General features: G+C 44.6%; 1 protein-coding gene across 1 annotated transcript in view; it reads left to right on the forward strand.

Annotated features, from left to right (window-relative positions):
* ITGB7 (integrin subunit beta 7) overlaps positions 1-12,790 on the forward strand; it is a 176,017-nt gene that overhangs the window by 112,926 nt on the left and 50,301 nt on the right. The window contains exons 7-8 of the mRNA XM_069758775.1: positions 12,403-12,561; positions 12,657-12,752. Coding sequence (XP_069614876.1) covers positions 12,403-12,561; positions 12,657-12,752 — 255 coding nt within the window. The remainder of the gene's footprint in view (positions 1-12,402; positions 12,562-12,656; positions 12,753-12,790) is intronic.

Below are 12,790 nucleotides of genomic sequence, written 5' to 3' on the forward strand. Positions count from 1 at the left end.
TATAAAGGAATCCTTGGAGAAAGGTCATATTCGCCCGTCGTCATCACCGTTGGGAGCAGGGTTCTTTTTTGTGGCCAAGAAGGATGGCTCTTTGAGACCTTGTATTGATTACCGCCTTCTTAATAAGATCACAGTCAAATTTCAGTACCCTTTGCCGCTGCTGTCTGTTTTGTTTGCTCGGATTAAGGGGGCTAGTTGGTTCACCAAGATAGATCTTCGAGGGGCGTATAATCTTGTGCGAATTAAACAGGGCGTTGAATGGAAAACAGCATTTAATACGCCCGAGGGCCATTTTGAGTACCTGGTTATGCCATTCGGGCTTTCTAATGCTCCATCTGTGTTTCAGTCCTTTATGCATGACATCTTCCGAGAGTACCTGGATAGATTCATGATTGTATATTTGGATGATATTTTGGTCTTTTCGGATGATTGGGAGTCTCATGTGAAGCAGGTCAGAATGGTGTTCCAGGTCCTTCGTGCGAATTCCTTGTTTGTGAAGGGGTCGAAATGTCTCTTTGGGGTTCAGAAGGTTTCATTTTTGGGTTTCATTTTTTCCCCTTCTACTATCGAGATGGACCCTGTTAAAGTTCAGGCCATTTATGATTGGACTCAGCCGACATCTGTGAAGAGCCTGCAGAAGTTCCTGGGCTTTGCTAATTTTTACCATCGCTTCATCGCTAATTTTTCTAGTGTTGCTAAACCGTTGACTGATTTGACCAAGAAAGGTGCTGATGTGGTCAATTGGTCCTCGGCGGCTGTAGAGGCTTTTCAGGAGTTGAAGCGTTGTTTTTCTTCTGCCCCTGTGTTGTGCCAGCCAGATGTTTCGCTCCCGTTTCAGGTTGAGGTTGATGCTTCTGAGATTGGAGCAGGGGCTGGTTATTCGCAAAGAAGTTCTGATGGCTCGGTGATGAAACCATGTGCCTTCTTTTCTAGAAAATTCTCGCCTGCTGAGCGCAATTATGATGTTGGCAATCGAGAGTTGTTGGCCATGAAGTGGGCGTTCGAGGAGTGGCGACATTGGCTTGAAGGAGCCAAGCATCGCGTGGTGGTCTTGACGGATCACAAGAATTTGACTTATCTCGAGTCTGCCAAATGGTTGAATCCTAGACAGGCTCGATGGTCGCTGTTTTTCTCCCGTTTTGATTTTGTGGTTTCGTACCCTCCGGGCTCTAAGAATGTGAAGGCTGATGCCCTGTCAAGGAGTTTTGTGCCTGACTCTCCGGGTGTTTCTGAGCCGGCGGGTATTCTCAAAGAGGGGGTAATTTTGTCTGCCATCTCCCCTGATTTGCGGCGCGTGCTGCAGAAGTTTCAGGCTGATAGACCTGACCGTTGTCCAGCAGAGAAACTGTTTGTCCCTGATAGATGGACTAGTAGAGTTATCTCTGAGGTTCATTGTTCGGTGTTGGCGGGTCACCCTGGAATCTTTGGTACCAGAGATTTGGTGGCTAGATCCTTTTGGTGGCCTTCTTTGTCACGGGATGTGCGTTCTTTTATGCAGTCCTGTGGGACTTGTGCTCTGGCTAAGCCCTGCTGTTCTCGTGCCAGTGGGTTGCTTTTGCCCTTGCCGGTCCCGAAGAGGCCCTGGACGCATATTTCCATGGATTTTATTTCAGATCTCCCTGTCTCTCAAATGATGTCGGTCATTTGGGTGGTTTGTGATCGCTTCTCTAAAATGGTCTATTTGGTACCCTTGTCTAAATTGCCTTCCTCCTCTGATTTGGTGCCATTGTTTTTCCAGCATGTGGTTTGTTTGCATGGCATTCCGGAGAACATCGTCTCGGACAGAGGTTCTCAGTTTGTTTCGAGGTTTTGGCGGTCCTTTTGTGCTAAGATGGGCATTGATTTGTCTTTTTCTTCGGCTTTCCATCCTCAGACAAATGGCCAAACCGAACGAACTAATCAGACTTTGGAGACATATCTGAGATGCTTTGTTTCTGCTGATCAGGATGATTGGGTGTCCTTCTTGCCTTTGGCTGAGTTCGCCCTTAATAATCGGGCCAGCTCGGCTACTTTGGTTTCGCCTTTTTTCTGTAATTCTGGTTTCCATCCTCGTTTCTCTTCAGGGCAGGTTGAGCCTTCGGACTGTCATGGTGTGGATACGGTGGTGGACAGGTTGCAGCAGATTTGGACTCATGTGGTGGACAATTTGACATTGTCCCAGGAGAAGGCTCAACGTTTCGCTAACCGCCGGCGCTGTGTTGGTCCCCGACTTCGTGTTGGGGATTTGGTTTGGTTGTCATCTCGTCATGTTCCTATGAAGGTTTCCTCTCCTAAGTTTAAGCCTCGTTTCATTGGTCCGTATAAGATTTCTGAGGTTCTCAATCCTGTGTCATTTCGTTTGGCCCTTCCAGCTTCTTTTGCCATCCATAATGTGTTCCATAGGTCGTTATTGCGGAGATACGTGGCGCCTATGGTTCCCTCCGTTGATCCTCCTGCCCCGGTGTTGGTCGAGGGGGAGTTGGAGTATGTGGTGGAGAAGATTTTGGATTCTCGTATTTCGAGACGGAAACTCCAGTACCTGGTCAAGTGGAAGGGTTATGGTCAGGAAGATAATTCCTGGGTTTTTGCCTCTGATGTTCATGCTGCCGATCTAGTTCGTGCCTTTCATTTGGCTCGTCCTGATCGGCCTGGGGGCTCTGGTGAGGGTTCGGTGACCCCTCCTCAAGGGGGGGGGGGTACTGTTGTGAATTCTGTTTTCGAACTCCCTCCTGTGGTCATGAATGGTACTTCGGCGAGTTCTGTCCATGGACTCCCTCTGGTGGCTGTGAGTGGAGCTGCTGCTTCTGAGGTTCCTTCCACAGGTGACGTAGTTTATTCTTTGGCTGGCTGTTCTATTTAACTCCACTCAGATCGTTACTCCATGCCAGCTGTCAATGTTCTTGTACTGGTTCAGTTCGCTCTTGGATCTTTCTGGTGACCTGTCTACTCCAGCAGAAGCTAAGTCCCTGCTAGTTAATTATTTGTTCATTGTTTCCTTGTCCAGTTGGCTATCATGATTTTGTCTTGCTAGCTGGAAGCTCTGGGATGCAGAGTGGCACCTCCGCACCGTGAGTCGGTGCGGAGGTCTTTTTGCACACTCTGCGTGGTCTTTTGTAGTTTTTTGTGCTGACCGCAAAGATACCTTTCCTATCCTCAGTCTGTTTAGTAAGTCTGGCCTCCCTTTGCTGAAACCTGTTTCATTTCTGTGTTTGTGACTTTCATCTTTACTCACAGTCAATATATGTGGGGGGCTGCCTTTTCCTTTGGGGAATTTCTCTGAGGCAAGGTAGGCTTTATTTTCTATCTTTAGGGCTAGTTAGCTCTTAGGCTGTGAAGAGGCGTCTAGGTTGTGTTAGGTACGCTCCACGGCTATTTCTAGTTGTGTGATAGGATTAGGGGTTGCGGTCAGCAGAGCTCCCACTTCCCAGAGCTTGTCCTGTGTGTGTTTAACCATCAGGTCGTTCCGGGTGCTCCTAACCACCAGGTCCATAACAGTATGCCCCCTACAATTAATAAATATGTTAAAAAGAAGAGGGCCCAATACTGACCCCTGTGGTACCCCACTGCTAACCGCGACCCAGTCCAAGTGTGCTCTATTAATAACCACCCTTTGTTTCCTATCCCTGAGCCAGCTCTTAACCCACTTACACATATTTTCCCCTATCCCCATTATTCTCATTTTATACATCAACCTTTTGTGTGGCACCGTATCAAAGGTTTTTGAAAAGTCCATATACACTACGTCCACTGGGTTCCCTTGGTCGAGTCCGGAACTTACCTCTTCATAGAAATTGATCAGATTAGTCTGACAGGAACGGTCTCTAGTAAACCCGTGCTGATACTGGGTCATGAGGTTATTCCTCTTCAGATACTCCAGTATAGCATCCCTTAGAATGCCCTCCAGGATTTTACCCACAGTAGAGGTTAAGCTTACTGGCCTATAATTACCGAGTTCAGTTTTTGTCCCCTTTTTGAATATTGGCACCACATTTGCTATACGCCAGTCCTGTGGTACAGACCCTGTCATTATGGAGTCTTTGAAGATTATAAATAATGGTACTTAATGTACTTAATTCCTGCAGTACTCGGGGGTGTATCCCATCCGGGCCCGGAGATTTGTCAATTTTAGTGATTTTTAGATGCTGCCGTACTTCCTGCTGGGTTAAGCAGGTGACACTTAATGTGGAATTTTTGTTATCACTGATCATATTGTCTGCCATGGAATTTTCTTGTGTAAATACTGATGAAAAAAAGTCATTTAGCATATTGGCTTTTTCCTCATCCTCATCCACCATTTCACCCAGACTATTTTTAAGGGGGCCAACCCTATCATTTTTTAGTTTCTTACTATTTACGTAGTTAAAGAATATTTTGGGATTTTTTTTACTCTCTCTGGCAATGAGTCTCTCTGTCTCAATCTTTGCTGCCTTGATTTGCTTTTTACCGAATTTATTAGTCCTCCTAATACAACAGTTTTGGATCACCTTTATTCTACATTGTATTGTTCCTATGTTTTTTTTTTCTAGAAGTTTTTGAAATAGGCCGGTGTCACATGGCACCATATATTACGTGACATAGAGGATCGCATTGTCCATTCTAACATTGGATCTAATGATTGTCTATAGGGTCTCATTGTGACCTGCTACCAATCACAATTACAAGCTATGGTTGCAAGTTCAATCATGTTAGACATTTGGTCACATGTCACACTGTATTAAAAGTGTAACCATCTCTTTAATTTTTATTTCATAAATCAATATTACAAGTTGTTACTCTCGCGCTCGGACTTTTTAGCATGAGCATGGATCAATTTCCCACTGTGTCACAGACTAGACTACCCCAAAAGAAAATGACTAAGCAGCTACCTTGGTCTTGACTGGAGCCTCTAGTGGTGAAGTCAGGCTTGTGCTGCAGGTAGCTGCCGGGTACCACGCCAGGGCAGCGTCCGGCAGAAGCAGCTGAGCCCCAAGGGGACAGGACACTGTAACAACAGGTGCAGGAAGGTATTGTAGGCATACGCTCTGGCTCAGCTGATACATAGACAGGGAATTACTGTCAGCCATGGCTGGTATGCAGGCAGGCACTGGCCGATATGGGTGATGTACAGGCAGGCAGGTCAGTTCAGGGGGGTACGGCTGGTACACTGGCGGGCTGGTTGGCATGGCTGATACACTGGCAGAGGTAGGACCCAGTTCAGACTGAACAGACAAGGAAAGTTGCAGGAAGGACTGGGACACACACACGCACGTATAACTGGAATACAGGAACGGGTAGGACCCAATCAGGCAAGGAACAGTTTCAGGAAGGACTGGAACACAGGCAGGTATGACTGGAATACACAAACGACGAACAGGTAGGACCCAGTTCAGACAAAAAACAATTTCAGGATGGACTGGAACACCGGCAGGTACGACTGGAATACAGGAATGGGCAAGACCCAGTTCAAACTACAGACATGGCAAAGCAGCAAACCACAGACCCAGCTAAGCAGCGAACTGCAGACCTGGCCAAGCAGTGAACCGCAGATGCGCACAGTCAGCAAACAGGGGACATGGACAGGCAGCAAACCGCACACGCGCACAGGCAGAGAACCGCAGATGTGGACAGGCAGGGAACCACAGATGCAGACAGGCAGGAAACTGCAGAAACGGATAGGCAGGGAACCACAGATGCAGACAGGCAGGGAACCACAGGCGCAGACATGCGAGACAGGACACCATTCACATGGAATGAACAGGATCAGGTAAGCACGGGACAATTACAAAGACAAGTACACACAGGGAAGACAAGATGAAGTTCACACATGACCAAAACAAGTACCGGTGTACGCAGGACAGACAGGACCAGATTCATACAGGGTACTACAATGAACTAGCAAGTGTACACACAGATCACTAATGTTGCACAGAGACAACAGAATAGGGATAGGTACTGGATCAAATTCTGCAGGTTATAAAGATATGTACTGGTTCAGACACAGCAGTTAAGTGATAGGTACAGGTTCAGACACTGCAGGTTTTAAAGATAGGGAGTTTCAGACACTGCAGGTATAGCGATAGGTACTGGTTCAGACACTGCAGCTTTAGGGATAGGTGCAGGTACAGACACAGCAGGTTTAGGGATAGGTACAGGTACAGACACAGCAGGTTTAGGGATAGGTACAGGTAAAGACACAGCAGGTTTAGGGATAGGTACAGGTACAGACACAGCAGGTTTAGGGAAAGATCCAGCATTGAGTACAAACAGGTTCAGGGATTGGTCCAAATTTAGTCAGGAACAGACACAGGTACAATGTTCAGGGTTGAGGCCTGAGTATTCAGCCACCAAGGTGACAGAAACAGGAAACAGGAAAGATCAGATACAGGTACAGATTCAGGGTTCTAGCCTGGGTATACAGACCCAGGGAAACAGGTACAAGCAAGATCAGAAACAGGACAGGGCCTGGCAATTCAGTAGTTGCACACACACTGAAAGAGCATGTTTCTCAAGCACCTTCCAACAGGTGGAGGTGCCTTAAGTACCAATTGTCTCTCAGCAATAGGTTGGGGACACATTTGGAGCGCACACACTCTCTCTTTAAGAATCAGGAAGTTCCCACTCAGGTGCCCTAAGCATGCAGCCAGGAACGTAACTTTGTAATATATCTGATCACAGAAATCTGCAACCCATAATGAGGTCCTGGTTATGGGGGACTTTAACTACCCGGATATTAACTGGGAAACAGAAACCTGTGAAACCCATAAAGGCAACAGGTTTCTGCTAATAACCAAGAAAAATTATCTTTCACAATTGGTGCAGAATCCAACCAGAGGAGCAGCACTTTTAGACCTAATACTATCTAATAGACCTGACAGAATAACAAATCTGCAGGTGGTCGGGCATCTAGGAAATAGCGACCACAATATTGTACAGTTTCACCTGTCTTTCACTAGGGGGACTTGTCAGGGAGTCACAAAAACACTGAACTTTAGGAAGGCAAAGTTTGACCAGCTTAGAGATGCCCTTAATCTGGTAGACTGGGACAATATCCTCAGAAATAAGAATACAGATATTAAATGGAAAATGTTTAAGAACATCCTAAATAGGCACTGTAAGCGGTTTATACCTTGTGGGAATAAAAGGACTAGAAATAGGAAAAACCCAATGTGGCTAAACAAAGAAGTAAGACAGGCAATTAACAGTAAAAAGAAAGCATTTGTACTACTAAAGCAGGATGGCACCATTGAAGCTCTAAAAAACTATAGGGAGAAAAATACTTTATCTAAAAAACTAATTAAAGCTGCCAAAAAGGAAACAGAGAAGCACATTGCTAAGGAGAGTAAAACTAATCCCAAACTGTTCTTCAACTATATCAATAGTAAAAGAATAAAAACTGAAAATGTAGGCCCCGTAAAAAATAGTGAGGAAAGAATGGTTGTAGATGACGAGGAAAAAGCTAACATATTAAACACCTTCTTCTCCACGGTATTCACGGCGGAAAATGAAATGCTAGGTGAAATCCCAAGAAACAATGAAAACCCTATATTAAGGGTCACCAATCTAACCCAAGAAGAGGTGCGAAACCGGCTAAATAAGATCAAAATAGATAAATCTCCGGGTCCGGATGGCATACACCCACGAGTACTAAGAGAACTAAGTAATGTAATAGATAAACCATTATTTCTTATTTTTAGGGACTCTATAGCGACGGGGTCTGTTCCGCAGGACTGGCGCATAGCAAATGTGGTGCCAATATTCAAAAAGGGCTCCAAAAGTGAACCCGGAAATTATAGGCCAGTAAGTCTAACCTCTATTGTTGGTAAAATAGGGTTTCTGAGGGATGTTATTCTGGATTATCTCAATGAGAATAACTGTTTAACTCCATATCAGCATGGGTTTATGAGAAATCGCTCCTGTCAAACCAATCTAATCAGTTTTTATGAAGAGGTAAGCTATAGGCTGGACAACGGTGAGTCATTGGACGTGGTATATCTCGATTTTTCCAAAGCGTTTGATACCGTGCCGCACAAGAGGTTGGTACACAAAATGAGAATGCTTGGTCTGGGGGAAAATGTATGTAAATGGGTTAGTAACTGGCTTAGTGATAGAAAGCAGAGGGTGGTTATAAATGGTATAGTCTCTAACTGGGTCGCTCTGACCAGTGGGGTACCGCAGGGGTCGGTATTGGGACCTGTTCTCTTCAACATATTCATTAATGATCTGGTAGAAGGTTTACACAGTAAAATATCGATATTTGCAGATGATACAAAACTATGTAAAGCAGTTAATACAAGAGAAGATAGTATTCTGCTACAGATGGATCTGGATAGGTTGGAAACTTGGGCTGAAAGGTGGCAGATGAGGTTTAACAATGATAAATGTAAGGTTATACACATGGGAAGAAGGAATCAATATCACCATTACACACTGAACGGGAAACCACTGGGCAAATCTGACAGGGAGAAGGACTTGGGGATCCTAGTTAATGATAAACTTACCTGGAGCAGCCAGTGCCAGGCAGCAGCTGCCAAGGCAAACAGGACCATGGGGTGCATTAAAAGAGGTCTGGATACACATGATGAGAGCATTATACTGCCTCTGTACAAATCCCTAGTTAGACCGCACATGGAGTACTGTGTCCAGTTTTGGGCACCGGTGCTCAGGAAGGATATAATGGAACTAGAGAGAGTACAAAGGAGGGCAACAAAATTAATAAAGGGGATGGGAGAACTACAATACCTAGATAGATTAGCGAAATTAGGATTATTTAGTCTAGAAAAAAGACGACTGAGGGGCGATCTAATAACCATGTATAAGTATATAAGGGGACAATACAAATATCTCGCTGAGGATTTGTTTATACCAAGGAAGGTGACGGGCACAAGGGGGCATTCTTTGCGTCTGGAGGAGAGAAGGTTTTTCCACCAACATAGAAGAGGATTCTTTACTGTTAGGGCAGTGAGAATCTGGAATTGCTTGCCTGAGGAGGTGGTAATGGCGAACTCAGTCGAGGGGTTCAAGAGAGGCCTGGATGTCTTCCTGGAGCAGAACAATATTGTATCATACAATTATTAGGCTCTGTAGAAGGACGTAAATCTGGGGATTTATTATGATGGAATATAGGCTGAACTGGATGGACAAATGTCTTTTTTCGGCCTTACTAACTATGTTACTATGTTACTCCTGGACTGATCATTTATTCTAAAAATTCTCAATTCACAGGAAAAACCTGTATTCAGTGAAGAGAGATTTTCCTACTACTGAGATAGGAGATGGCGGTTGCTACTGATAAGATTCCATGTAGAACTAGGAAGGAGGGAGGAGCTAGAGACAGAGCTCCTCCTTCTCCCGTCTACATAGAATCTTATCTGTAGCAGCCGCTATCTCCTATCTCAGTAATGGGAGAGTCTATCTTCAATAAATCTGGATATTACCTCAGAATTGAGAATTTTGAAAATGAATGATGAGTCCTGATGGAGATTTCTATGAAAAGATACATTACAAAGTTTCTTATTTTGAAGTATACAATTGATTAGTAAAATTAAAATGATGGCTACCCTTTATGTTACAAACCATAATCGTTCTTTAAGGCTATGTGCACACGTTCTGGATTTTTTGCGGTTTTTCTTGTTTTTTCGACGGTTTTCTGCTGCAAAAACGCTTACATTAAGCATCCCATCAATTTTAATGAATTTCGCAATTTTTGTGTCCATGTTTCCGCAAAAAAAAACACAGCATGTTCATTAATTTTGTGGATTTTTTGCGTGTTTGCCACTATATTATTGTATTGGGAACCTCCGGAAAAATCTACGAAAAATACACCAAAAATATGCACAAAAAATGAGAAAAAAACATGCAAAAAACGCGAAAAAAACGCAAGCGGATTTCCAGTGAAAGTAGTCCGGATTTGCTCAGGAAAATTCTGCAAACTTTCCTGAACATGTGCACATAGCCTCAAGCTCTTACTGGCTGTTATAAGCTTCCTACAAGAAGATGCACATTTCAAGCATCCATAGTTCATTTTCTGAAGTGTTCACAGAAATTTCTATCTGCTACACCACAGACTGCCTCTCTATACTGCACAGTCTTGTTTTAGGTCTAGTTTGACAACAGAAAGTATGACAATGCTACAACGTGCAGGAAGAAGAAAGATTGTAAATTGTCTGGTATCTGTGTAAGACTTAAGGCCCCTTCACATTAAGCGACGCTGCAGCGATACCGACAACGATCCGGATCGCTGCAGCGTCGCTGTTTGGTCGCTGGAGAGCTGTCACACAGACAGCTCTCCAGCGACCAACGATGCCGGTAACCAGGGTAAACATCGGGTAACTAAGCGCAGGGCCGCGCTTAGTAACGCGATGTTTACCCTGGATACCATGCTAAAAGTAAAAAAAAACAAACACTAGATACTTACCTACCGCTGTCTGTCCTCTAGCGCTGCGCTCTGCACTCCTCCTGTACTGTCTGTGAGCCGGAAAGCAGAGCGGTGACGTCACCGCTCTGCTTTCCGGCTCACAGACAGTACAGGAGGAGTGCAGAGCACAGCGCTGGAGGCCAGACAGCGGTAGGTAAGTATCTAGTGTTTGTTTTTTTTTTACTTTTAGCATGGTAACCAGGGTAAACATCGGGTTACTAAGCGCGGCCCTGCGCTTAGTTACCCGATGTTTACCCTGGTTACCAGTGAAGACATCGCTGGATCGGTGTCACACACGCCGATCCAGCGATGTCTCCAGGGAGTCCAGCGACGAAATAAAGTTCTGGACTTTGTTCAGCGACCAACGATCTCCCAGCAGGGGCCTGATCGTTGGTCGCTGTCACACAGAACGATTTCATTAACGATATCGTTGCTACGTCACAAATAGCAACGATATCGTTAACAATATCGTTATGTGTGAAGGTACCTTTACAGACACAAGGGAGGGATTCACAGCGACACACATTGACCCGTGTGACTACTGTACAAACGGATTCTTCACTAGCAGTGAGTACCTGCAGTGACATTAAATAGAGCTGACGAAGGCATCTAGTGTGGTGTGCTCTACTGACAACGTGTCAAACCAATCCTGGAGGACTAAGTTGAATCTTTATCTGACCAGGAAGGAACACGGGGTACTGCACCATAGTGAGGGATATTTAACAGAAAGCCTGCCAAATAACATGTCTGACTGAATGTAATGCAGAGCTGGTGTGTTGCCAATAAAAGGGAGGCGTTAATCGGCCAAATCCTTCCCTTATCCCCTTATGCTAGGGCAGCAGTTCAAAGCAGCTTTTAAAAGAGCATGAACGAGACAATTAAAACAGCACTCTCGGAATGGTATTTTGGAGAAAAATAAGTAAAATCAGGTAATGAAGCAAATTACAAAGATTCATCACTTTGCAAATGTTAATTACGGTAATAATTAAATTTAAAAAATACACTTTACCTACTCTTGAAGCCTAGTGGTAGACTTTACAGTGAGATGTCTCACTTTGAGCAGGCTTACAGGTAATGAGGTAATATTACAGCCTCCATGGCAGGATTATTCTTGGTATATTGGGACGTGAGGTATATTGTTGTGAATTCCGCTCTTGGGCTCCCTCCGGTGGTTGTAAGTGGCACTTTTGTGAGTTCTGCTCTTGGGCTCCCTCTTGTGGTTTTAAGTGGTATGGCTGCTCCTTGGAGTTAGCTGTCATCAGCTGCCTCCACTCATCTTCTCTTCTGCTCGGCTATTTAGGTCTGGCTGTTCCTTCAGCCAGTGCCACTTGTAAATGGTTTCTAGTTGGATTCACATCTCTTTGGATTTCCCTGTTTTCCTGACCAGTTCAGCAAAGCTAAGTTCTTACTTGCTCTGTTCTGTTTACAGATTGTGGACTTATCCGTTCAGTGCTTTCTATGTTTGTCCAGCTTATCAGTATGAATTAATTATGTCTTGCTGGAAGCTCTGGGAAGCAGATTTACCCTCCACACCTTTAGTCAGGTGTGGAGATTTTTTGTAAACTCTGCGTGGATTTTTGTAGTGTTTTATACTGACCGCACAGTATTCCATCCTGTCCTATCTATCAAGCTAGACTGGCCTCCTGTGCTCATCCTGGTTTCATTCTGTGTATGTCTTTTCCCTCTCCACTCACAGTCCTTATTTGTGGGGGGCTAATCTATCATTTGGGGATTTTCTCTGAGGTAAGATAGTTTTCCTGCTTCTGTCTTTAGGGGTAGTTAGCTCTTAGGCTGTGACGAGATGCATAGGGAGAGTTAGGAGCATCCCACGGCTGCTTCTAGTGTTGTGTTGAGCTTAGGGACTGCGGTCAGTACAGTTACCACTTCCTTCAGAGCTCGTTCCATGTTGCTCCTAAACCACCGCGTCATAACAGTATATAATCTTAGCTCTATTTAGATAATCCTGGCACAATACTCTACTACAGTAGGTTCACCAGATCATTTCTCTAAGTATTAAATCTCTATTGCAGGATCACATTGGCTGGAGGAATGTTACTCGATTGTTAGTTTTTGCATCTGATGACGTCTTTCACATGGCAGGGGATGGAAAATTAGCTGGCATCTACATCCCTGCTGATGGGCGCTGTCACCTAAACGAGAATGGAGAGTATCACCACAGTAATATGTTTGTGAGTAATGATGAATATGACGTTTCCAGCCCTCAATGTGACAACTACAGTCTCTGAATTGAAGAAACATTCTATTCTTCTTGCGTCTTGCACAGGATTACCCATCGGTGGGACATCTCTCCCAGATCCTTACAGCAGCCAACATACAGCCTATATTTGCTGTCACAAGTAATGTCCTTCCCACATATCAGGTGTGTAGACTTCTATGTAAGAAGAGAAAATGAGCTTC

Source organism: Ranitomeya imitator, chromosome 3 (assembly GCF_032444005.1).
Source record: "Ranitomeya imitator isolate aRanImi1 chromosome 3, aRanImi1.pri, whole genome shotgun sequence".
Lineage (NCBI taxonomy): Eukaryota > Metazoa > Chordata > Amphibia > Anura > Dendrobatidae > Ranitomeya > Ranitomeya imitator.